Source organism: Octopus sinensis, linkage group LG22, assembly GCF_006345805.1.
Source record: "Octopus sinensis linkage group LG22, ASM634580v1, whole genome shotgun sequence".
Taxonomy (NCBI): Eukaryota; Metazoa; Mollusca; class Cephalopoda; order Octopoda; family Octopodidae; genus Octopus; species Octopus sinensis.
In genome coordinates this window covers 5641218-5669194 of record NC_043018.1, presented here as the reverse complement: position 1 = coordinate 5669194, position 27977 = coordinate 5641218, and the positions used below count along the sequence as shown (strand labels likewise).

General features: G+C 40.6%; 1 protein-coding gene across 1 annotated transcript in view; it reads left to right on the top strand.

Moving 5' to 3' along the window:
- The window catches only part of LOC115223195 (serine/threonine-protein kinase/endoribonuclease IRE1), a 72885-nt gene extending 46561 nt beyond the window's left edge, over positions 1–26324 (top strand). The window contains exons 12-24 of the mRNA XM_036512333.1: positions 4227–4347; positions 6981–7237; positions 8506–8553; positions 9815–9965; positions 11865–11946; positions 14147–14276; positions 17561–17720; positions 18846–19045; positions 19945–20086; positions 22905–23032; positions 23758–23884; positions 25263–25330; positions 25713–26324. Of these exons, the coding sequence (XP_036368226.1) occupies positions 4227–4347; positions 6981–7237; positions 8506–8553; positions 9815–9965; positions 11865–11946; positions 14147–14276; positions 17561–17720; positions 18846–19045; positions 19945–20086; positions 22905–23032; positions 23758–23884; positions 25263–25330; positions 25713–25883 (1785 nt within the window). The 3' untranslated portion in view covers positions 25884–26324. The remainder of the gene's footprint in view (positions 1–4226; positions 4348–6980; positions 7238–8505; positions 8554–9814; positions 9966–11864; positions 11947–14146; positions 14277–17560; positions 17721–18845; positions 19046–19944; positions 20087–22904; positions 23033–23757; positions 23885–25262; positions 25331–25712) is intronic.
- Positions 26325–27977: the final 1653 nt, after the last annotated feature.

Sequence of the window (27977 nt, the reverse complement as noted above, 5' to 3'; positions counted from 1 at the left end):
TCGAAAAGCGGCCTGCAACCTCTGCACCAAGCAAGCAACTAAAAGTCAAGAAAACACCAGTTCTGCGGTTGGCAAGCTGGAATGTCAGGACCATGTGTCCTGGAATATCTGATGATCTTCTCAGGATTGAAGACACAAGGAAAACGGCCATCATTGACCGTGAACTAAAGAGGCTCAACATAGATATTGCTGGGCTGCAGGAGACAAGACTTCCCTCAAACGGCAAACTCAAAGAGCAGGATTTCACCTTCTTTTGGCAGGGAAGAGATCCAGAAGAACCTCGTCAACATGGCGTTGGCTTTGCAGTGAGAAACTCACTACTCTCCTCAATAGAACCACCATCGGGAGGCACTGAGCGTATCCTCTCACTGCGCCTCTCGACTTCTTCTGGCTCAGTACATCTACTCAGCATCTATGCTCCCACTCTCTACAGCTCAGAGGAGACCAAGGACCAGTTCTACAAAGATCTCAACTGTGTCATAGAAAATATACCAACGACTGAAAATATCTACCTTCTAGGGGATTTTAACGCTCGCGTGGGATCTGACCATGATTCGTGGCCCATTTGTGTTGGACACTTTGGTATTGGCAACATGAATGACAATGGTCAGAGACTACTCGAATTCTGCACATACCACAACCTGTGCATCACAAACACATTCTTTACCAACAAGCCATCCCACAAGGCATCCTGGAGACATCCAAGATCTCACCACTGGCATCAGCTGGATCTCATCATTACACGGAGATCCTTTCTGAATTCTACTCTATTGACCCGCAGTTACCACAGCGCGGATTGTGACACAGACCACTCACTAATTAGAAGCAGGGTGAGGATTCTGCCTAAAAAAGTCCATCGCTCCAAGAAAGTGGGCCGACCACGCATCAACACCGCCAGAACCTCGGACCCTGCACTGCGAAAATGTTTTGCTGCTTCTATCAAGGTTGCCCTCAGTAGCTGCCCAACCTCCTCTGCTGAAAGTAGGTGGGACTATATCAGGGAAGCCTTGTATACGACATCATTGGATACTTTCGGCATGAGAGAAAGGCAAAACCCAGATTGGTTCAATGCTGGGCTCTCAGAGCTGGAGCCAGTTATCGAAGCAAAGCGTGCAGCTCTGGTGCAATACAAGAGTGACTCTTCTACAAAGTCACTTGAAGAACTCAGAAAGGCACGAAATAAAACCCAACTGACAGCCAGACGCTGTGCAAATAGGTATTGGCAGGAAATCTGTCAGAGTATCCAGTCAGCTGCTGACAGGGGCGACACCCGTGGGATGTATGCTGGTTTGAAGAAGGCCCTCGGTCCTTCCGCAACCAAGTCAGCCCCTCTGAAATCAACTACTGGAGATCTCATCAGGGATCAAGGCAAGCAAATGGATAGATGGGTGGGGCACTACCAGGATCTCTACTCACAGGAGCCACAGTGGTTGAGGCTGCAGTCGAGAGTGTCAAGATCTTGCCAGTCATGTGCGAACTTGACAGTCCGCCATCTATAGCAGAGCTCACCAAGGCTGTTGACTCCCTAGCAAGAAATAAGGCTCCGGGAAAAGACGGCATCCCCTCAGAGATCATCAAAGCCGGCAAAAACACCATCCTGCTTCGGCACCTTCATGAGTTTCTGTGTCAGTGCTGGGAAGAGGGTACAGTCCCTCAGGATATGCGGGATGCTAACATCATTACGCTTTACAAAAACAAAGGTGACCGTGGTGATTGTAACAATTACCGTGGTATATCCCTTCTAAGCACTGTTGGAAAGACCTTTGCCCGCGTTATCCTGGCCAGGCTACAACTACTTGCTTCTCGAATCTATCCGGAATCACAGTGTGGCTTTAGAAGAAGCAGATCAACTATCGATATGATATTCTCCATACGCCAACTTTAGGAGAAGTCCAGAGACCAGAAAATGCCATTATATATGGCCTTCATTGATCTGACAAAGGCCTTTGACTTGGTAAGTAGAAAAAGCCTCTTCATCCTGCTCCAAAAAATCGGATGTCCACCAAAGCTGCTGAGGATCATCAAGTCTTTCCATGATGACATGCAAGGCACCATACAGCACAACGGTTCAACATCAGCCGCCTTCCAAATAAAAAACGGGGTAAAGCAAGGTTGTGTCCTCGCTCCTACATTGTTTGGCATCTTCTTCTCGCTCTTACTTTCACATGTCTTTCAGACATCAGATGATGGAGTGTTTCTGCACAGTAAAAGTGACGGGAAACTGTTCAATCTCTCGCGCCTGCGTGCCAAGACCAAAATCAGAAACGTCCTGATCAAGGAGATGTTATTTGCTGATGATGCCGCTCTGGTAACACACACAGAAGAAGCCTTAAGAAGACCAACATCATGGGCCAGGCTACATCGGACATCCCAAACATACATATTGGAGACCACAGATTACAAGAGGTGGAGAAGTTTACCTATCTGGGCTCTACCGTCACCTACAACCTATCCCTTGACGCTGAGCTCAATATACGCATTGGCAAGGCAGCTGCTGCGATGGCCCAACTCTCCAAACGGGCTTGGGACAACAATAAGCTGACCAAGACCACGAAAATGAAGATCTACCAGGCATGTGTACTCAGCACTCTACTGTATGGAAGTGAGACCTGGACGCTATACACACGCCAAGAGTGTCGCCTAAACATCTTTCACCTGCACTGCCTCTGAAAAATCCTCCGCATCAAATGGCAGAATCATATCCCCAACAAAGATGTCCTCAGGCAAGCAGGAATACCAAGCATGTTTGCACTCCTCACACAAAGACGTATGAGATGGCTTGGGCATGTTAGCCGTATGAAAGATGGCAGAATCCCCAAGGACATACTCTACGGAGAGCTTGCTAGGGGTACTAGGTCTGTGGGTAGACCGATCTTACGTTACAAGGATGTTTGCAAAAGAGACATGAAGGCCTGCAACATCAATATTAGCGGTTGGGAGGCAGTTGCCGGCAACCGTGGAGAATGGCGACGTACCGTAAAAGTGGGAATACAAAGGAGTGACAGAGAGAGAGAGAGAGAGGAGAAATGGAAAGACAAGAAAAGACGTCAACAAGAAGCTATGGCATTACAACCAGCCAGGAACAGTCTTTGCTACATTTGCGGTACCTGCCAGAGGGAGTGTTTGTCCAGGATAGGACTACACAGCCACAGCAGGAAATGTATCAGGACATGAAATATAAAAGCCGGACTAGACTACTTCATGCGCAACTCCATTGTCTCCCGAGACAGAAAGGATGCCAACCAACCAACCAACATACATGTATGCATGCATGTATACATACATACATGCATACATATACACTTACTTACATAATGATTGCTCCATCCTCACGGAGGACTGCTGTCTCTCTAAGCTTCCTCATAAATAATTGAATTTCTAACATTTCCGACATTCTGTCAGTGACCTCTCAGATGACTATTCCTTCCAACCGCAAACCTCCATGGTTTGAAGCATGGGTGACGGAAGAAAATTATAACTTATATTTTAAGTTCCACTGGATTGATCATACTTCACTTTGTGAGATAAGATCCCGCTGAGCTTCTTTCCTTCGTTCCTTCCTTCCTTCCAAGCTTCCTCCCTCCCTCCCTCTCCCCATCCATCCTTCCTTCTTTCCAAGCTTCCTTCTTCCCTTCCTCCCCCTTCCTCTTTCTCTTCCTCTCCCTCACTTCCTCCTCCTCTCCCCCTCCCTCCTTCCCTTCCTCCCCATCCCTCCCTCCCCTTCCCTCTCCCCATCCATCTTTCCTTCTTTCCAAGCTTCCTTCCTCCCTCATTCCCCCTCCCTCCCTTCCTCTCCCTCCCTTCCTCCTCCTCCCTCCCTCCTTCCCTTCCTCCCTCTCCCCATCCATCCTTCCTTCTTTCCAAGCTTCCTCCCTCCAACTCTCACTCATTTATTTTCACACTCACTTCCACCTTTCACTATCATCATTTAGCGTTCGCTTTCCATGCTGGCATGGGTTGGACGGTTTGACTGAAACCTTTCCTCTAAGTAATTCTTTACCCTTCCATTGCATGACCATCACCTCTGTTGTATTTAATTATCCCCCCCCTTCTCATTGTCATCACTCCTACTTCACTACTTGCCATCATCGTCCATACCCCTACCAACCATAACAGCAATCAGACTTCTGTTAATTTTACTAAATATATAATTTTATTAGTATATATTTCTCGTCCTTTTTATTGATTTGTTTTTATTCTTTTGTGTTTTTTCTTTATTTGTTTAGCCCAAGAACAAGGTCCGCTTAATCGAAGGCCCATCTATGTTTAATCTAGAGAACCAAACAAAAGCCAACCTCTCTGAACCCGGCCCCAACTACCAACATGATTCTGCTTTATTCATCATAGGTATGTAGTTCATTAATGCAAGCACCTCATGGACTTTCCAGGCACTGATGCCTTGGCACCTTTCATAATATACACCATTTGATTTTATTATATAATCTTTTATCTTTTCATCTTTTACTTGTTTCAGTCATTTGACTGCGGCCATGCTGGAGCACCACCTTTAGTCGAGCAAATCGACCCCGGGACTTATTCTTTGTAAACCCAGTACTTATTCTATCGGTCTCTTTTGCCGAACCGCTAAGTGACGGGGACGTAAACACACCAGCATCAGTTGTCAAGCAATGCTAGGGAGACAAACACAGACACACAAACATATACACACACATACATATATATACGACAGGCTTCTTTCAGTTTCCGTCTACCAAATCCACTCACAAGGCATTGATCGGCCCGAGGCTATAGCAGAAGACACTTGCCCAAGGTGCCACGCAGTGGCACTGAACCCTGAACCATGTGGTTGGTAAGCAAGCTACTTACCACACAGCCACTCCTGCGCCTATAAGTGAATTTAATATTTGATTAATTTAGACTGTGGTGGTGGTGGTGGTGGTGGTGGCAGTGGTGGCGGTGGCGGCAATAACTCCCAGGCTGGTCAAAGCTTTGTGAGTGGATTTGGTTGAAGGAAACTGAAAGAAGCCCATCATATATATATATATCATCATCATCATCATCGCTTAACTGAGTCATTGGAATGCGGTCATGCTGGAGCACTGCCTTGAAGAATTTTAGTCAAACGAATCGACTCCAGTACTTTCTTTTTTATTTAACCCTTTCATTACCGTATTTATTTTGAGATGCTCTGAGTTTCTTTCAATTACTTTAAATATAACAAAGACTTTAGTAAAGTAACTTCATATTATCATTAAGCTAGTGTTAGGAACATAATTTGTAACTGAGGTGTGGTGGAAGATTTTAATTCAAAACTTACTAAAACAAGACATTTGTACTACAGAGCCAGTTTCAGCCGGGTTGGTAACGACAGGGTTAAGCCTGATGGGAGGACACACACACACACACACACACAAATCAAAGGTAGAACAGAAAGTACAAAACACAACATGCTTCTCATTTTCGTTTCCATTTCTGTTTTCATTCTTGCACACATTCGTTTGGCTTTCCCAGAGGCTTAATGCCTTTAGCTTAAGTCCCCTGGCCCTGCTGGATTCGAGTCGTATCAGAGATAAGGAGGCAAAACTACAAAAACATTCTGGATTCCAACATAAGAGGTTTCCGGCTGCAAATGATCCGAGTATCTTGTTTTTGTCCTGTTTGCCATTTGTCGTGTTATTGTCCATTTTTCCCCCGTGTTGTGTTTTGTTGCTTTCCATTTGTCATGTTCTTTCTGTTCTACCTTGATTTATGCATGCAGGGCTCTGTACAACTTGTTGTTATACACACACACACATATACAATGGACTTCCTGCTTCTGTGTACCAAATCCATTCACAAAGATTTGGTCAGCCCAAGGCTGTAGTAGAAGACACTTGCCTAAGGTACAATGCAGTGGTCTCTGTCACTGAACTACTAAATTAGGTGCAGGAGTGGCTGTGTGGTAAGTAGCTTGCTTACCAACCACATGGTTCTGGGTTCAGTCCCACTGCGTGGCACCTTGGGCAAGTGTCTTCTACTGTAGCCTTGGGCCGACCAAAGCCTTATGAGTTGATTTGGTAGACAGAAACTGAAAGAAGCCCGTCGTATATATGTATGTGTGTGTGTCTGTGTTTGTCCCCCCCCCAACATCGCTTGATAACCGATGCTGGTGTGTTTACTTCCCCATCATTTAGTAATTCGGTAAAAGAGACCAATAGAATAAGTACTAGGCTTACAAAGAATAAGTCCCGGGGTCGATTTGCTCGACAAAAGGTAGTGCTCCAGCATGGCTACAGTCAAATGACTGAAACAAGTAAAAGTAAACACACCAACACAAACACAAAGGCACACACACACACACACACATATACAATGGGCTTCTTTCAGTTTCCGTCTACCAATCCCACTCACAAGACTCTGATCAGCTGGAGGCTAGAGTAGACCACATTTTCCCAAGGTGCCATGCAGTGGGACTGAAACCAGAAGCATGTAGTTGGGAAACAGACTTCTTACCACAGAGCCATGCGTCTTGTGAAAAGAAATAATCCTTATCAATAATAAATTCTTTTAGGATAGTGCCACGTTTGTCGCACTACTAAGACAGTCACTTTGCTCTCCAAAAACCAATAATATAGCCACAGGCATGGCTGTGTGGTAAGAAGCTTTCTTCCCAACCACATGGTTCTAGGTTCACTCCCACTGCATTGTACCTTGGGCAAGTGTCTTCTACTACAGCCTTGGGCAGACCAAAGCCTTGTGAATGGATTTTGGGAGACAGAGATTGGAAGAAGCCCATTGTATATATACATATGTGTGTGTGTATGTCTGTGTATCCATCATCGTTTGTCAACTGGTATCGGTGTGTTCACATCCCTGTAACTTAGTGGTATGGTAGAAGAGACCAATAGAATAAGTTCTGGGGTCGATTTGTTTTGACTGTGGCCATGCTGGAGCACTTCTGCATGGCTGCAGTCAAATGATTGAAACAAGTAAAAAAAAGAGAAATCTTATTTCTGTTCTTGCATTTGTTCCTAATTCAGGTTACCACGAAGTACCAGAATTGGCGTTGCGACGTATATCCCACGCCTACCAAATTACTGGCGAGAATCGTCTGCCTTCTCACACAAAAGACAACATACACAAAAGTTCCTTGAAGAAGGCCAACAACAAGGAAATAAAAGATAATTCCAGTGATTCACCGTTGTCAAATAACGACCTCGACGGGACGAAAATCCTAATCACTCTGCTCCTTGTGCTTTTCGGAGTTGCTGTCTTGATTGTTTTTTACATACCATGGGTAAGTTGTCTCTTATCTTGCTTTTTAAGAATACATATTGGTATTATTACCTCCGCCTTAGCAAAGGTGAAGGTATTGTTTTTAGTCATATTTGTTTGTTAGTCCGGGGACAAGATATCTCGAGAACCGCTGGATGGATTTGGATGCAACTTTCAGGGATGTTTGGCCCCATGACTGGCATGAACTGATGAGGTTTTGGGATCGATCCAGTGCTGGAAAAGGATTCTGGATTATTTTTCCAGTTTTTAAAATTATTTGAGTATTTGTGAGAGTGGTCGAGTTTATTTCAGGTATTCTCATTCCTAAGGTATTTTTCGATGTTATTATTATTATTATTCAGGTCACTGCCTGGAATCGAAATCAGAATCTTGGGGTTAGTAGCCCATGCTCTTAACCACTACGCCATATGTCCGTGGCATATGGCATAGTGGTTAAGAGCATGGGCTACTAACCCCAAGATTTTGATTTCGATTCCAGGCAGTGACCTGAATAATAATAAAGTAATAATAATAATAATAATAATAATAACATCAACAACATCGAAAAATGCCTTATTAATGAGAACCCAGGTTCGAAGTTTCCCCTAGACACCTGATGAAGGCTGGAGGGTATGTCAGCCGAAACGTTGTGTTAACAAGAAACAAGATGAGGACAAATATCCATCAAATGTAAATAATATAGACAATAGGAATAGTCTTTATGTTTGACTCTCGTAGCTGCCACATCCTAGCAATATCCATTCTCAGGTTTCTCCTGGCACTGCCACATCAATTATCAGGCACTCTTGTTTGTCCCTCCTAAAGGTTACTATATCCGGCCTTCGGTGCTCTAATGTCTTGTCTGTCTGGAAGTCAAAATCCCAGAGGATTTTCACATTATTATTATTATTATTATTATTATTAAAATGGCGGCAATCTGGCAGAGTTATTAGTATGCCAGGTAAAAAGCTTTGTGGCATTTTGTCCATCTTTACATTCTGAGTTCAAATGTTGTTGAGGTCAGCTTTACTTTTCATTGTTTCGGTGTTGATAAAATGAGTACCAGTTGAGTACTGGGGTCGATGTAATTGATTTATCCCTGGCCTTGTGCCAAAATTTGAAATTATTATTATTGTTATTGTTATTATTATTATTATTATTATTATTATTATTATTATTTATTATTATTAATTATTATTGTTATTATTATTATTATTATTGTTATTATTATTGTTATTATTATTATTATTATTATTATCATTATTATTATTATTAAATTTATATTTTCAGCAAACAGCCCAGTTACTTCGGAAGTTCCTACTTCAGCATGCCAATCAGGTATTAGAATTTTTCCAGAAATTCCAGTCACTTAACTGAAAAGTCAGTCCAACAATATATATATATATATATATATCTTAGGGGTGAAGGGTGTATGTATGCAACACATGAACTGCATGCCTTACTATTTTACCACGATGAATAATTTTTGTGTAATATATAATTGATTATTGGTAATTCCCATTAGATTCATTGTAGCATTCCTTCATTTCCTAGTATAAAGTGGTCAACAGAAACATAGGGAAAGCAAATTTTTTACTGCTTGCCTTTCAATCATAGTAAGAGCAGTGATGTTATTTTCTTTGTATTCTATTATTTTTGAGAAGAGAAAGCAGATATTTTACTGCTTGCCTTCCAGTTGTGTTAAACCAGCAGACATGTTGTCAACTTTTTTCCCTCTTGAAGTGCTGATGTTTTTATTGTCTTGTGCAGCAGAGATCAAAAACTTGCCTATTCAGAGGACTTTCCTGAGGCTTTCCTCATAGTCAGACAGATTTAGACAAGAAATGCATATTTAGTCAATTTACAAGTTTGTTTTATTGCTTTCTGATACATATCATACGATTATTCGGTACCAAAGAGTACACATTTTATCTTTATCTTCTTTTATCTTATTTCAATCAGTAGATTGTGGCCATGCTGGGGCACCATTCTTAAATAATTTTTAGTCTAATGAGTGTACCGCAGTACTTTGTTTAACCCTTTTGTTACCATATTTATTTTGAGATGCTCTGAGTTTCTTTCAATTACTTTAAATGTAACAAAGAATTTAGTAAAATAACTTAGTATTATCATTAAGCTAGTGTTAGGAACATAAATTGTGACTAAGCTTTGATGGAAGATTTTAATTCAAAACTTATGAGAACAAGACATTTATACTCAGAGTCAGAGCTGGTTTCAGCCGGGTTGGTAACGAAAGGGTTAAAGCCTGGTGCTTATTCTTTTGGTCTCTCGTGCTGAACTGCTAAGTTACAAGAAAGTAAACACACCAATGCTGGTTGTCGAGCATTGGTGAAGGACAAACAGACACAAACACACTCACAACAGGATTTTTTCAGTTTCCCTCTATCACGTCCACTTACATGGTTTCAGTCGGCCCTAGGCTATAGTAGAAGAAACTAGTTGAAGACTGAATCTTGAACCATGTGGTTGGGAAGCAAACTTCTTACCGCACATCCACGCTTGCTTTCTAAAAAGATTTAACCAATAGAGAAGAGTATTTTCGATCCCTTCTTAAAACCTGAAATTTATTTTTTCTTAGAGTTCAGACACATCACTACAGAAGTTATTACTTCAGCAAACTAACCAGGTCCAAGAGGTTTCCAGAGATTCCAGTGACTCAACTGACAGAACAATCCAACAGCTAACCCCTTTGTTAAATCAGTCTGAAAACGCAAGTGAATCTTTACCAGGTACTGAACATTTTTTTCTGTCTGTCATCATCATAATTTAACGTCTGCTTTCCATGCTGGCATGGGTTAGACAGTTTGGCTGAAACTTGTAAGCTGGAGGGCTACACCAGGTTCCAGCTTGATTTGGCATGGTTTCTACAGCTGGATGCCCTTCCTGATGCTAATCACTCCAAGAGTGTAATGGGTGCTTGTTACATGCTACCAGCATCAGCCACGACTATGATTTCACTTCGCTTGACAAGTCTACTCAAGCATGGCATATCACTAAAGGGCTCAGCCACCCTGTCATTGCATCTATGAGGCCTAACGTTTGAAGATCATGCTTCACCACCTCGTCCCATGTTGGGCCTCACAGGCAATAATAAGGGACTGAGACCTTTGGCGATATGCTGTGCTTAAGAAGACCCATCAAGCCAAGTGAAATCTAAGTCATGGCCGATGCTGGTGTCGCGTAACCAGCACCCGTGCCGGTGGCATGTACGAAGCATCCTTTGAACATTGGGCCTCACGGAGGCAATGGTAAGTGACCAAGATGTTTGGTGTGGAGGCACATGGCCTAATGGTTAGAGCAGTGAACTCGTGGTTTGAATCTCAAACCAGGCCATGTGTGTGTTTATGAGCGAAAACACCTAAGCTCCACGCGGCTCCGGTCCTTATGAGCCAGGCGGGGCTCGAGAAGGAACAAACAAAAAAGGATGTTTGGCAATATGCTATGCTTGAGTAGACCTATCAAGTCAAGTGAAATCATGGTGTTCATCTCTAAGTTTATCTGACCGGTGCATGGCACTGTGGTTAGGTTGTTGCACTCACTACTGCAAGGTTGTGGTTTTGATTCTCTGATTAGACAGTGCAGTGTATTCTTGAGCAAGACACTTCATTTCAGGTTGCTCCAGTCCATTCTGCTGTAAATGTGTAACCAGATGACAGGTTGGCATTCTGTTGAGGGAGAATACTATCCTGCTCGCTTAGGTACCAAGGTAGCATCATTCAAAAGTTACAACAATGTGAAGAGGGACATTGTGACCAGTGGTCTATAACAACTCCAGTAGTCTGGTCGATACAGTGGTATATCTATTTATAAGGCGGCGAGCTGGCAGAAACATTAGCACGTCGGGCGAAATGCTTAGCGGTATTTCATCTGCCGTTAAGTTGTGAGTTCAAATTCCGCCGAGGTCGACTTTACTTTTCATCCTTTCAGGGTTGGTAAATTAAGTACCACTTACACACTGGGGTCAATGTAATCGACTTAGTACCTATGTCTGTCCTAGTTTGTCCCCTCTATGTTTAGCCCTTTGTGGGTAATAAAGAAATAGGTATATCTATTTATATGTGGTGTCACTTCCTATAAACAGAGTAAGATTTCAGAGCACAAGGAAAATGTGAACTATTCAAGTCCAGAGCCTACTCCTTGTCTTCAGTCCTTGCTGGCCGCCAGTGTCCAACCTGTGGCAGAGCCTTCTGAGCACATGTTGGACTGATTGGCCACAGCCAGGCGCACTGTGTCTTCTGTTCTTCTCCCATGCGATGTCCTTGGTCATTGTCAACAACAATGGATGAACTAATATTTATATGTATGTACTCTATGTGCCCCCTCCTGGCCTTGTTATAGCCAGGGGGCTTGCATGTTCTATAGGTTCAAGAGTGTCTTACCATCTGGAGTTTTGCTCTTGGTAGGGTCACCCTTGGCAGGCCAGTGTCTCAGAAAGGTTCCAGACTCACAGTGACCCACAGTGCACTGGCTCATCGCCAAGATGGCAGCCTCATCATCCAGACAGAAGCTACCTCTGTCTCTTTAAATCCATCAATCTATTTCTTTTTTATCTTATATTCTTTCATTTTATAGTCATTCAATTTTCTTTGTTTATTTAGTTTTTTTCCATGCATTTTTTTTTTTTACAGACGGTGCAGTCAGAGTTGGCAAGATTCTGTTTTACCCACGAGACATTCTCGGACATGGATCAGAAGGCACAATTGTCTTCAAGTAAGTATTTGTAGTTAATAAAACACAGAATACCCTTAATGCTACTTGATATAAAATTTCTACAATTAATTAAGGTGTAGGTATGGCTGTGTGGTTAAGCAGTTTGCTTCTCAGCCACATAGTTTCAAGTTCAGTCCCATTGCATGGCACCTTGGTCAAGTGTTTTCTACTGTAGCCCGAGGCCAACCTAAGCCTTGTGAGTGGATTTGATAGATGGAAACTGAAAGAAGCCCATCGTGTGTGTATGTGTGTGTTTATATTTGTCTGTTTGTGTCTCCTTATCTTGAATACATGTGATAGTTGTAAATGTGTGTTCCTGTCATACAAGCAGCTTACATTTCCACTGTTCCGTGGAAACATGCTTGATCATGGGAAAGTAGTACTTTGCTTGGAAACAGGTGGGGATTGGTGACAGGAAGGCCACCAGGGTGTCTGGCTGCCAAACAATTCTATATCAATAAACTCTGTTTGAATCATGCAATCATGGAAAGGTAGACATGAAAACAATGACAATGGTTAAATGTGAAGGCGCATGGCTCAGTGGTTAGAGTGTCAAGCTTACAATTGTCAGGTTGTGAGTTCAAATCTCAGACCGGGCTGCGTGTTGTGTTCTTGAGCAAGACACTTTATTTCACGTTGCTCCAGTTCACTCAGCTGTAGAAATGAGTTGCGACGTCATGGGTGTCAAGCTGTATCGGCCTTTGCCTTTCCTTTGGATAACACTGGTGGCGTGGAGAGGGGAGGCCGGTATGCATGAGTGACTGCTGGTCTTCCATAAACAACCTTGCCTGGACTTGTGCCTGGGAGGGTAACATTCTAGGTGCAATCCCATGGTCAGTCATGACCGAAGGGGGTCTCAATGGTTAAGTAAATTGTTCCGGTGCCATATAAAAGCACCTAGTATACTCTGTGAAGTGGTTGGCATTAAGAAGGGCGTCTAGCCATAGAAACCATGCCAAATCAGATTGGAGTCTGGTGCAGCCCCTCAGCTTTCCAGCTCTGGTCAAACCGTCGAACCCATGCCAGCATGGAAAATGAACATTAAATGATGATGATGAATAGTCAAATGAAATTGAGGTCGTGGCAGATACTGGTGTCATGCAACTGGCACCTGTGTCAGTGGCACATAGAAGCATTCATTACATTCTTGGAGTGGTTGTGGCATGTAAAAAAAGCACCTTTCAAGCATTGGGCCTCATGGAGGCAAAGTGGCTGATGCTGGTGACACGTGAAAAGCTCCTTTCAAGTGTTGTCTCTCACAAATGACCGAAACATTTGGCATTATGTTGTGCTTGAGAAGAAGACCCATCAATCCAAGTAAAACCGCAGTTGGGAAAGCTACTGGTGTCACGCAAATGGTACCAGTATGCCAGGCCTGCCTGACTGGCTCCTGTTCTTTGGCATGGAGTGGTTGGCATTTCGAAGGGTATCCAGCTGTAGAAACATTGCCAGATCAGATTGGAGCCAGGTGCAGCTACTGGCTCTCCAGACCTCTGTTAAACTGTCCAACCCATGCCAGCATGGAAAACAGACGTTAAACGATGACGATGATGATAATGAGTTGCCTGTAAATATGTTATATATTGCTGAGTATATATGCTTGCGAAGACCTGTTGAGGCAAACGAAATCAAAATCATTTCGATGACTGGCATTCGTGCTAGCGGGGTGCAAAGAGTACCATACGAGTGTGATCGTTGACAGAGCGGCTATTCGAGTATGATTGTTACCAGCGTCGCCTTACTGGCACTTATGCCTGTGCTAGTAGGGTGCCAAGAACACCATCCGAGCGTGATCATTGTAATCGTTGCCAGAGCAGCCAACTGGCTTCTGTACCCGTGGCACGTAAAAGGGCACCATTCGAGCATGTGTCGGTGGCATGTGTAAAAAGATTAGAGCGAGGTCATTGCCAGTACCGCCTGACTGGCCCCCGTGCAGGTGGCACGTAAAAAGCACCCACTATACTCTCGGAGTGGTTGGCATTAGGAAGGGCATCCAGCTGTAGAAACTCTGCCAGATCAAGACTGGAGCCTGGTGCAGCCATCTGTTGCCAGTCCTCAGTCAAAACTGTCCAACCCATGCTAGCATGGAAAACGGACGTTAAATGATGATGATATGATCAACTAAAGTCTGTAGCTATCTGGGTATTTTCCTATGTATATCTTGAGAAGTCTCACATTTTTCCCATTTGGGTTTTTGCAGGGGTTTATTTGATAGTCGAGATGTTGCTGTGAAGCGTCTGTTGCCAGAATGCTTCAGCCTGGCTGACCGTGAGGTTGAGTTGCTGAGAGAATCTGACCAACATCCAAATGTTGTTAGATACTTCTGTACGGTAAGGAACTTAAAATTGTCTTGCCTTTCCTTTTTTTCTTTTTTTTTTATACTTGTTTTCAGTCACATGACTGCAGCCATGTTGGTGCACTGCCTTGAAGAGTTTTAGTCGAACAAATCAACCCCAGGTCTTATTTTCTCAAGCCCAGTACTTATTCTATTGGTCTTCTTTTACTGAATCACTAAGTTACAGGGACATAAACACACCAACACCAGTTGTCAAGCAGTGATGGAGTGGGTTTTTATCAGAGGAAGGGCATAAGCACGTTTTATTAAATGGATTTTGCTATCCTTTAGATAGAAAACTTCAAAATGTAGAAGATGCGTTGAATTTTCTTGCATGGAACTGTTGGTGCTGAATTGTTGGCGCTGAGCTGTCATGTGTAGAATTGTTGGGTGCCATAATATCCATAGTCTCAGCTGGTCATGCTTGGGACTCCAGGAAGAAATTGTAATGAGGATTGCTTCTGATAGGGCCCTATAGAGGTGCCTTAAGGATTCTACCCTTCATGACCTTCCTAGGAATATTTGGTGGAGAAGAGAAATGGATGGATGAAGTTAATTGATCTTTTAGAGAAAGTTTTAGGAAGAAACAGTAAAAAAAAAGGTACAGACATTGCTGTGTGGTTAAGCTTTCTATACAACGGTGTGATCTTTGGTTCAATCTCATGTCAAGGCGATGCTCCAGCATGGCTGCAGTCAAATGACTGAAACAAGCAAAAGAATAAAAGTGTAAGAATAATAATTTAAAATTTTGGTCCAATGTCAGGGGATGGGTGAATGTTGATTACATCGACTGCAATACTAGATTGGTACTTTATTTTATTGACCTTGAAAGGATGAAAGGCAAAGTTGACCTAGGCGGAATTTGAACTCAGAACTTAAAGATGACCATAAAGACGGATGAAATGCAGCTAAGCATTTTGTCTGGCATGCTGATGATCCTGCCAGTTCGCTACCTTAAATAATTCTTTCTCCCATAGGCACAAGGCCTGAAATTCTTATTTCTTTATTGCCCCACAAGGGGCTAAACATAGAGGGGACACACAAGGACAGACAAAGGGATTAAGTTGATTACATCGACCCCAGTGTGTAACTGGTACTTAATTTATCGACCCCGAAAGGATGAAAGGCAAAGTCGACCTCGGCAGAATTTGAACTCAGAACATAACGGCCGATGAAATACCCATTTCTTTATTACCCACAAGGGGCTAAACAGAGGGACAAATGGATTAAGTCGATTACATCGACCCCAGTGCATAACTGGTACTTAATTTATCGACCCCGAAAGGATGAAAGGCAAAGTCGACCTCGGCGGAATTTGAACTCAGAACGTAATGACAGATGAAATACCGCTAAGCATTTTGCCCAGCGTGCTAACGTTTCTGCCAGCTCTCCGCCTTATCTGAAATTCTGTCAGCTCACCACCTTTTATAATAATAATAATAATAATAATAATAATAACTGTTTAAAATTTTGGCATGAGCCCAGCAAATTCAGAGAAGGCGGTAAGTTGATTAGATTGACCCCAGTGCCCAACTGGTATTTATTTTATTGCTTGTGAAAGGATGAAGGGGTTGAATTTGAACCCAGAACATAAAGTTGGATGAAATACTTCTAAGCAATTTGCCTGGCATGCCAATGCTTTTGCCAGCTCACTGCCTTATAATATAATAATAATAATAATATAATAATAATTATAAATACTCTGCTCAATACCACAGATTTGCTTGTCAGTTGTTTGGCCTTAACCAGTTGAGCATGTCCCTTAGTGGCTGACGATATGTGCATCTCTGATCACGAGCAGAAGTAGTGGGAGAGCATCATTGCTGTGTGTTGAGAGGGATTCTTTGGGGTTTGAATAATTCACCTCTGGAAACATGGGTGGTTCTTTCAACATCCTTAACCCTTTCGATACCAAACCGCCCAAAGCCGCCCGAAAAAAATTTTGGTTAATGTGACCAAACTGCCCAAACCTGCCCGAATTTACCTATTCATATTTAAATGAGAATATTAGAGCAAATCTCTTTAGTACATTCGTGAAAACACGTATTATATTTCGTAAACAGTTCAACTACAGTTTTGTACAACAATCGAAGTGTAATTTTAATTCCGTGAATTTTGGGAGATTTTTTTCCGAAATTTGTTCCTATTGTGTTTTCAAAATTTGTAATTCTGACAAAAAATGGATACGAATTTCATTATATCAAGCAGCGAGTCAGAATTCGAAGGATTTTCTACTGAAGACCTAACTCTATGACTGAAAAAAAAAGCACGAGGTATTTGATAATGAATCTGATGTTTCATTTTCCGAAAGTGAAAACAGTGAATTCGAGATCTCCGACAGCGATAAAGAAAATGAATTGGCACCTGAATGGAGTGAAAATTTAAAAACTGTTTCTTTCAGTGATTTTTCTGAAGAAACTGGACCAAGCCACAGACTTTCCCAGGAGAGTAAAGCCTTAGACTATTTCTCTTTACTTTTTCGAATGAGCCTATTTGAAATCATTACGGCGGAAACGAACCGTTACGCTAAACGTAAACAAAGCGAAAGAAAAGATAGTTAGTGGTTTCCCATAACCTTAAATGAAATTAAGACTATTTTGCCATAAATATTATTATGGGTATCAGAAAGTTACCCAGAATAACAAATTCTATTGTAAAATTTTGTTGTATACCCAATTGAATATTAGCTAATAACCCATTTTCTATAGCGATGTTTGAACAAAATTTTAATAATTTTATATTTTGTTGAATTTACCTGTATCTACCTGCAATTAGAGTCACTTTGTGACAAAAATTATAGTATAGAATTGGTTGAGAACATTTCATTAAATTATCTTCCAAAAATCAGATTAATATATTGATAAATAAAAAAGTTATAGTTGTTTAATGAAACCAGACTAAATTTATGATTACGTTAGAAATTAATTGAAACACATAAGGGGTGTATTTTGGTCAGAAATATAGTAACGAAAGGGTTAAACAACCCTTATTCAGGGACCTTTTGAGCGGGATGGGCTACTCAACCTGAAGAAAATTCTAACTGGGCCCCATCTGCAAGGTCATGTGCTGTTTATCTTGATATGAGATCACCATGTCGCGCACATATGGTTGTGATGCATGTGCCTGGTGTACCTTTATCAGACGGGTAGTCATGATGGGTATATTGGGCTTCATATATTTTACTCCAGTGTCACTTTGATGGCATGAACTGCTCTTTCACTCAATAATAATGATGATGATGATGATATTAACAGAAAGCAATTTTTGTTTCTTTTTCAGGAAGCTGATTCCCAGTTTCGGTACATAGCTTTGCAATTAGGTACAGCAACTCTAGCAGATTATGTTGAAGATCGATGTCCGTTACTGAAGGAATTTGACCAGCGGTCTTTGTTGCATCAAGCTATTTCCGGTATACAACACTTGCACTCACTGGACATTGGTAAGTTGTGGTCACTGATGACATTGTGACTTCTAATGAACAATGAGTTACCATACTGTCCAATGTGTAAAGATGTGCTTTTTTTTTATTCTTGACCATTTAGCATTTAAACCTGCCACACCCAGCCAAATTATTCTACCTATTTCTTTACTACCCACAAGGGGCTAAACACAGAGGGGACAAACAAGGACAGACAAACGGATTAAGTTGATTACATCGACCCCAGTGCGTAACTGGTACTTATTTAATCGACCCCGAAAGGATGAAAGGCAAAGTTGACCTCGGTGGAATTTGAACTCAGAACGTAGCGGCAGACGAAATACCACTAAGCATCTTGCCCGGCGTGCTAACGTTTCTGCCAGCTCGCCAGCCAAATTATTCTATCTGTTTTATGTTCAAACTGGCCAGATGCAGCCTCTCATGTCTCTCCTACAATGCCATTCTAAAAATAAACAATCACATCGTTTGAAATCTTGAAGCTATGCAATAATGGATAATTAATTTAAAACTGATGTGAATAAATAAGTTTTCTGAAGGATAGTTCATCAGGAAATATTTGGGCTTTCATTTTGGGAACTTGAGATGTACAAAGACAGGACTAGAAATAGTGCTTTTTATGTGGCACCAGCAGAGATGAGGTCAGTTTTGGCATGGTTTTTACAGCTGGATGCCCTTCCAAATGCCGACCAGTTCACAGTGTGGACTGCATGCTTTTTACATGGTGCCAGCACCAGCAGGGTCACCAAGCAACTTTCAAGACAAGGAATTTTTGAGAGGAGGAGGTGATCTTGTGTCAAATGATGAAAGGATAGAGTTTGGCATAGTTTTTTTACAGCTGGATGCCCTTCCAAATGCCAACCACTTCACAGTGTGGACTGGATGCTTTTTACATGACACCAGCACTGGCAGGGTCACCAAGTAACTTGCAAGACATGGAATTTTTGAGAGGGGAGCAGCATTGGAGGAGGGGATCTTGTGTCAGAGAGACGGGGGGATAGAAACCGGTGTCTTGCTATAGAGGAGGTACATGATTACCTGGTCAGAGAGAGGGAGAGTATGAGAGGAGAGAGAAATACCTATTGTTCTCTACTTGTTACTTCTATCTTTTTCTTTATTCATTTTTAGTTCACAGAGATATCAAACCCCAGAATGTTCTTCTTTCAATATCCGGTGTCCAGAATGAGCCAAGAGCTATGATTTCTGACTTTGGTTTGTGCAAGAAGTTAACTGCTGGCCAAGGTTCTCTCTCACATCGGCCTGGAGTGACCGGTACTGATGGATGGATTGCACCGGAAGTCATTGCTTGTTCTGGCAGCCAGAAAATAGTAAGTTTTTTTGTTTTATTTTTATGCTAATTTTATTGTTGTAATCATCATCGTTTAACATCCGTTTTCCGTGCTGGCACGGGTTGGACGGTTCGACCAGTGTCTGGGAAGCTAGGAGGCTGCACCAGGCTTCAGTCTGATCTGGCAGTGTTTCTACAGCTGGATGCCTTTCCTAACGCCAACCACTCTGTGAGTGTAGTGGGTGCTTTTTACGTGCCACTGGCACAGGTGCCAGGGGAGTCTGGCATCGGCCACAATTGGGCGGTGCTTTTTACGTGCCACCGGCACAGAAGCCAGTCAAGGCGGCGCTCTTTATTGTTAACCCGTTCCGTTACCAACCCGGCTGAAACTGGCTCTGGCTCTGAGTACAAATGTCTTGTTTTTAATTAAAATCTTCTACCAAACCTTAGTCACAATTTATGTTCCTAACACTGGCTTAATGATAACCAAGTCATTTTACTACATTCTTTGTTATATTTAAAGTAATTGAAAGAAACACAGAGCATCTCAAAATAAATACAGTAACGAAAGTGTTAAAGTGATGGAGCATACATGGCTGTGTGCTAAGAACTCTGCTTCCCAACCACATGGTTTTAGCTTCTGTCCTCTGCATGGCACCTTGAGCAAGTATCTTCTATTATAGCTCCAGGCTGAGCAAAGCCTTGAGAGTGCAGTTGGTAGACAGAAATTCAAAAAAGCCCTTTGTATACGTGTACATGTGTGCGTATATGTGTATCTCCTTGTTTGACACAGCACGATAGTCGTAAACGAGCGTCACTGTCATACAGGCAGTGTCCTTCAATTTCAGTCTTCTGTAAAAACACGATCGGCCATTTGTCTGAATGGAGAAAGTAAATTGTGAAAAATAAGCATCAGTGTTCTCTGGGTTTTTTTTTCAGACGTGTGCTGTCGACATATTTTCCGCTGGTTGTGTAATATACTATGTAGTGACCAAAGGTCAACATCTGTTTGGTGACAGTCTACAAAGACAAGCTAACATTATGGCAGGACATTTTAATTTAAGCTGTCTTGCTGATGAAAGTAAGAATCATTTTTAATTTTTTCACTGTTAACCCTTTAGTGTTCACATTATTCTGCTAAAATTAATCCTTTTTTATCCACATTGTTTTGAACTAATTGTGCATTATCTTGTAGCTATGAGATTTTGATGAGGAAGCTGTTAATTTTTAAAATGATATTGTAGGGTTGGTGTAAGAGACCAGATATGGCCAGTTTGAACATAAAACAAGCAGAATACTTTTGGCCGGTTTAAATGCTAAAGGGTTAATGTTGTTGTTCTTGTTGTTGTAGAGATCTTGTCAAATACAGAAGAGAGTATTCATGTGATTAATTGACAAAAATTCCATCTAGAGTGTGTTTTAACTTCTTTTTTTTTTCTTTTTCTGTAGTTTCAGCTCAGAGCTGCGGCCATGCTAATGCACTGCCGTTAAAACAAATATATTAGAACTAGCAGTATCGCCCGGCATTGCACGGGTTTGTTTCAACCCTTTAGAATTGGAATTTTTGAAAAGTAAAAATTTTGCATTATGTAGCTTGTTATTCTCTTTAAGTGAACATTTTTTCTGGTTGAAATACACCGAAAAATGGTGACACAGCAGTAAAAAATTCGTAAAAAATAGGGATTTTCATAGAAAAAAATGCATCTTCTTGATGTAAATAATTTTTGGTGTTAACATGGTCCGATTTGAATTTTTTTCTTTGGACAGAAGGAAGAGCAAGCCTTCTTCTATCATACTCTCAATTTTGGTCAACTTGCACCGCAGGATCTCGGAGGAGATAGTGTTAGTTGAAGGCTACCAAACTTGCCATACGCAGACAACTTCAGCTTTATATATATATATATATATAGATATAGAGATTAACAAAATGATTGGGTAATGTGGAGAATCCAGGTTTCGATCCCGGTACCCCTCACATGCAAAGCGAGCGCTCTACCATCTGAGCTAAACAAACATCATCATCATCATTTAACATTTGTTTTCCATGCTGGCATGGGTTGGACGGTTCGTCAGGATCTGGTCAGCCAGGAGGTTGCCCAGGCTGCATGTCTGCTTTGGCATGGTTTCTACGGCTGGATGCTGCTCTGGGTGCTTTGACACAGCTCTGGCATGGGTGCTTTTTATGTGGCACCAACCACCCACGAGCCTGCAAGATTAGGATTGGTCAGCTGAAGAGGGATGTAGGGGACAACTATGCTTTTACTTGGTTTGATGTGTCTCCTCAAGCAGAGGATAACTGCAATAAGATCAAATAATTGAAACATTTGAAAACCACATAAAATGCATGGGAGGAAGTCTGGTCTTTAGAGCCAACTAGTGAAAGTAAAAGACCCTGTTTCATTCCTCTTTTTAGACCTCCTCAGCAAAGGATATTGTAATCAGTGAGCAAAACTAAGAGCAATTAATATAGAGAGAGAAGTAGATGAGATGTAGTGACGTTGATTATGGATTTTGAATATCAACAGTATGGACAATGCAAGAAAACACCTCAGGGAAGCATTTATAATTGTTGTTATCATTTTAATGTCCACTTTCCCATGCTTGTATGAGTCAGATGAGATTTGTTGAGGCAGATTTTCTGTGACCAGGTGTCCTTCCTGTTGCCAAACCTCACCCGTTCCCAAGTGCTCTTCATATTTCTTTATTGCCCACAAGGGGCTAAACATAGAGGGGCAGACAAGGACAGACAAACAGATTAAGTCAATTACATCGACCCCAGTGCGTAACTGGTACTTAATTTATCAACCTGGACAAAGATGAAAGGCAAAGTCGACCTCGGCGGAATTTGAACTCAGAATGTAATGGCAGCCAAAATACCTATTTCTTTATTGCCCAGAAGGGGCTAAACATAGAGTGGACAACAAGGACAGACAAACGGATTAAGTCGATTATATCGACCCCAGTGCGTAACTGGTACTTGTTTAATTGACCCCGAAAGGATGAAAGGCAAAGTCGACCTCGGCAGAATTTGAACTCAGAACGTAATGGCAGACGAAATACCACTAAGCATTTCACCCGGTGTGCTAACGTTTCTGCCAGTTCATGGAAGATTACAACCTTCCTTCATGGAAGATCACAACGTTGCCCTGAACTGGATGCCAGTTAATCAGAGGATTACTCATTTACAGCTGAGTGGACTGGAACAAACTGAAACGAAGTGTTTTGCTCAAGAATACAACACATCACCTGGGTTGGGAATTGAAACCGTTATCCTGCGATTGGAAGTGCAGCAGCTTAAGCACTCACATCGATTACTTTCTATTTCTTTACTACCCACAAGGGGCCAAACACAGAGAGGACAAACAAGGACAGACAAACAGATTAAGTCGATTATATCGCCCCCAGTATGTAACTGGTACTTATTTAATCGACCCCGAAAGGATGAAAGGCAAAGTTGACCCCGGCGGAATTTGAACTCAGAACATTGCGGCAGACGAAATACCTATTTCTTTATTACCCACAAGGGGCTAAACACAGAGGGGACAAACAAGGACAGACAAATGAATTAAGTTGATTATATCAACCCCAGTGCGTAACTGGTACTTATTTAATCGAACCCGAAAGGATGAAAGGCAAAGTCGACTTTGGCAGAATTTGAACTTAGAACGTAACAGCAGATGAAATACCGCTAAGCATTTTGCCTGGCATGGTAACGTCTCTTCCAGCTCGCCGCCTTCATTGATTACTTTCATCTCACCACTTTGTGAGGGCCTGCAAACACCATGGACACTGCCAGCACTGACCCTACTCTCTTCTTTTCTAGTTTATTATTATCAAGGAAAACAAAATTGCTTTTAATGATTCCCTATTCTCGTTATTTATTTCTTTTTCATTTCCAGGTTATTTTATGTGCCGCAGCTTAGTCCAACAAATGATTTCTTTTAACCCCCGTGACCGACCAACTTCGAAAAGTGTACTTAAACATCCCTTTTTTTGGAACCAACTGCAACAGTTGCAATTTTTTCAGGTAAATAACCATCCTTGCATCTATCTGACAAAAATTAGCCAATGTTTAGTGCCAATTTCACCTGAGGTTTATTCGGATCATAAAGAATAAAAAAAGTGGGTAATATTTGAAATGTAATAATTATTTTATGGAGATGTACTTGCATAGCAAGTGACCTGATTTGAGATCGTGTGCTGAAACGAAAACAATTGCAGCATGGGAGGTGTTTATAAGCCATTTAAGAAACACACAAAAACTGTTAGATTCACTTCAACATTTAAATTTAATTTGTCAAAATATTTTCGTTGCTTTGAGACCACTGACAAAACTCCGTGCTGCATAATTATTTTAAACCTTCAAAAAGCTCAGATGTCAGTGTGTTGGACTACAGAGCATATATTTCTTGTTGTCTAAACATCATTTATATTATTTATAATATATAGGCGCTGGTGTGGCTGTGAGGTAAGAAGCTTGCTTCCCAACCACATGGTTCTAGGCTCAGCCTCAGGCTGACCAAAGCCTAGCATCTGTTTGTTCCCCCATCACCACTTGACAACCGGTGTTGGTGTGTTTACATCTCCATAAATTAGCATTCTGGCAAAAGAGACCGATAGAATAAGTACTAAGCTTACAAAGAATAAATCACCAAAGGTCTTGGTCACTTGTAAATAGATTGGTATATTGAAGCTTAGAAAAAAAAAAAAAGAAGCTTAATTTTTGTGTGGTTTTTGTATTTTGTGTTGCAGGATGTTAGTGATAGAATAGAAAAAGAGAAAGCAGAGACCTGTGAAATTATCCAGAGACTAGAAATTGGCAGTGAAGTTATTATCAAAGACAACTGGAAGCTACATATCACTGAAGAACTTCAAGAAGGTTGGTTAACCCTTTATTTTTTTGCATATTTTTCACAAGCTTTATTCAACTTTCTTCTAACAGATTTTGGCAATGGAAGTAGTTTTTTTTTTTTTTAATGTTTCTAAAAATTCATACAAGTTTAACGTTTTTTGGATGTAGTATTTAGATGTAGTTTCATCCAGAGACAACAAACAGTCTGATATCTGATCAGTTTGTGTTGTTGTTGGCTGTAGGTCAGCCCCGATGGAGCAAACCTATGATAAAAGAGGTTTCAGCTATGACCATTATTTCATTTTGTACGTAGATGTGTGACACTGTGGCACCTTGGGCAGGTGTCTTCTACTATAGCCTCAGGTTGATCAAAGACTTGAGAGTGGATTTTGTAGACGGAAACTGAAACTGGTGTTGGTGTAGTTACATCCTTGTAACTTAGCAGTTTGGCAAAAGAGACCAATAAAATAAGTACCAGGCTTTAAAGAAAAATAAATACTGAGATAAATTCGTTGACTAAAATCGTTCAAGGCGATGCTCCAGAATGGCTGCAGTCTCACAACTGAAACAAGTAAATGATAAAAGATAGTTGTTGCCAGTGCTGCTGGACTGGCTCCTGTGCAGGTGGCACGTAAAAAACACCATTTGAGCGTGGCCATTGCCAGTACCACCTGACTGGCCCTTGCGCCGGTGGCACGTAAAAACACCCACTACACTCTTGGAGTGGTTGGTGTTAGGAAGGGCATCAAGCTGTAGAAACTCTACCAGATCAAGATTGGAGCCTGGTGCAGCCATCTGGTTCACCAGTCCTCAGTCAAATCGTCCAAGCCATGCTAGCATGGAAAGCGTACGTTAAATGATGATGATATGTATACACTCACATATATAGGCATGCATACACACACACACACATATATATATATAAATAAATATATATATATATATGTATGTGTGTACATCCCATATTGGTTGAAAGTAAGCCTCATCATCATACAGGTGATGTTCATATCTAGTCTCCCATGAAAAACATGTTTAGTCTGTAGCGTACGCTTAGGGAAATTTTTCTCTCTGTTATATATACATAAGTACGGACGTAGTAGATAACAGCTAGCCTTCGGCCGCCCTTTTGGTCCCTGTTGTGTCCACTACAATGATTGGTTGGTATTGGCGCACTTTTGTCTCTCTTTTCCTTCTGGCACTTGTACCCATTCATACGTTTCATATTTATTGTAATCAACCGTGGGTGTACTAAAGGAGCCATTCTCGTCACCTCTCCTTCGCACGGTCGTTTACAAGTCTTTGCTTCAAATTCCTTCTGACCAAAATATTGGATTTTATAATAATTTAGCAATCTTCTGTGATTCAGCTCCTTGAGTGCTAATTCTTTTTCCTCCTTTCTTCTCAGACTTGAGAAAATTCCGTACATATAATGGCGCATTGGTGAAAGATTTAATCCGAGCAATGAGAAATAAGGTAAAAGCATTTTTTTTATTACACTTAATGACAACAACATCAACATCTTCTTCTTCCTATTCTTCTTCTCCTTCTTCTTCTTCCTATTCTTCTTCTTCCTCCTCTCTGAATCACACACTTATTGCAGCAGTCCTTCAGTTTTCTGTTGAATAAATTCCATAATTAACTGATCTTCTTGTATTTACTCAAAGCCAGGAACTTTTCATCACCCCCCTTGTAAGTGTATGTGTGTGTGTGTGTGTTTTTATATTTGAGTTTGCAATATATATAACTGGTTTGTGTGTGTTGTTGTTGTGTATACATACACACACTCATACATATAACAAAATCTATTTTTAAATATCGTTTCTCATATGTTCTTTCTTTTTTTTTCTTTTTCCAGAGAAATCATTATAAAGAACTTCCAGAAGCAGTCCAAAAGTCTTTAGGTTCATTCCCTTCAGAGTTTATTGAATATTTCACATCCAGATTTCCTCGTCTTTTATTACATACTTACAAAGCAGCAGTCTGTTGTTCAAATGAAAATACATTGTCTCAATATTACGATACTTAAGACAAAACGCACACACATACATACACACACACACACACAACACATATACATATTTATCATTTAAAATTCTGTGATCTCATATATTCAAAACTATAACAAACATTTATAAAACATGTTATATACAGTCTCTTTAATATACATATGATATATGTATGTATAATCATTTAAAAAAAAAAAACAGAAAAAGGAAGAAGTTTTTGTATCAAAACATTCTTTCTTTACATTTTAAAATTTCTAAATATTTTTATCATGGGAGGGAGGTATGACATGTTAGTCAGGTTTTTAACCAAATGTTCGCAATTGTACATATAATAATAATAATAATACACTATGAATGGCTACATTCCTAAACAGAACTTCAAATATGAATATATATATATATATATATATATCAAGAACAATCTTACTTAGAAATGGATGCGTGCGTTCCGTCATATAATATATTAATAAATAAAACATATGCATATATATATACATATATGAGCGTACCAACCTCTACATGTATATATACATGCATATATGGGTACAGGACACCAAAAAAATGTCGAACACAATGAGAAACGAAAACATAAGCACAAAACCAAGGAAATGGACATTTTTCTTAAACAACAACAAAAATAGAGTACAGGACAAATAACACAAGGACTGTACTCTATTTTTTTGTTGTTTAAGAAAAATGTCCAGTTCCTGGGTTTTGTGTTTATGTTTTCGTTTCTCATAGTGTTCGACGTTTTTTTGGTGTCCTGTACCCATATATGCATGTATATATACATGTAGAGGTTGGTACGCTCATATATGTATATATATAAATGCATATGTTTTATTTATTAATATATATATATATATTCTACATGCTAACATTTTTAGTTGTGTTGCTTGTGTTTTAACACTCTGTTTAACTGTATTTAACAGTTTGAACCTGGTGTGAAATATAAACAAAATGTTTTGGTTGATCAACACATTGGTGATAGTTTATCCCATTTTTATCTTTATTATCATTATTTAATATTATTTTCAACACAGCGGAGCTGGCAGAAACATTAAGCAATCCGGGCAAAGTGCTTAGTGATATTTTGTCCCGTCTTTACGTTCTGAGTTCAAATTCTGCTGAGGTCAACTTTGCCTTTCATCCTTTCAGGGTCGATAAAATAAGTACCAGTTACGTACTGGGGTCGATGTAATTGACTTAGCCCCTTCCCCCAAATTGCTGGCATTGTGCCAAAATTTGAAATCGTTATCATCATTTCCATTTTAAATAATATTTAAAACAAATTTTTCTTCTTTTAATTACATTTAAATTTGGTATTTGGTATTATTTACATGAATTTCAAATTCTGTTTTAAAAAAGGATTTCAATTAATATAAATTGCTAATAATTATATCATTAATTGCTACAAATTATATTTTTTATGTGGCGATGGTCGTGGGGTTAGTATTTCATTTGGAACAACACCTAAAATAGTTTTGTGTGGTTCTGAGTTGAATATGTTTGTTGAGTCAGGGGACTCTACTTTAATCCGCTTTACCTGACAGGTAGCCTACTTCACAGGAACAGAGAGACATCAAGTTGTCTGTAAAAAGAAATTTCTCCAACATTTATTCACATGTACATATCTATAACAACAATTTTTCCACTGATGAATGCTTGATAAAACAGCATAAGTAAAATAATAGTAAAAATCTAATGGAAATTTAAACCTGTTAGCATTAGTTTTAACAACACATTCCATTATTATTATTTTTATTATTATTATATATAAATCTGTGTGTGTGTGTGTGTGTATACACTCACATACACACACACATGTAAAAAGCACCATTTGAGCGTGATCGTTACCATCACCTTACCAGCACGTGAAAAAACATTCGAGTGAGGTCATTATCAGTTGCCGCTGGACTGGCTCCTGTGCAGGTGGCATGTAAAAAACATCATTTGAGCATGACCGTTGCCAGTACTGCCTGACTGGCCCTCGTGCTGGTGGCACGTAAAAGAACCCACTACACTCTCGGAGTGGTTGGCGTTAGGAAAGGCATACCAGCTGTAGAAACTCTGCGAGATCAGATTGGAGTCTGGTGCAGCCATTTGGTTTACCA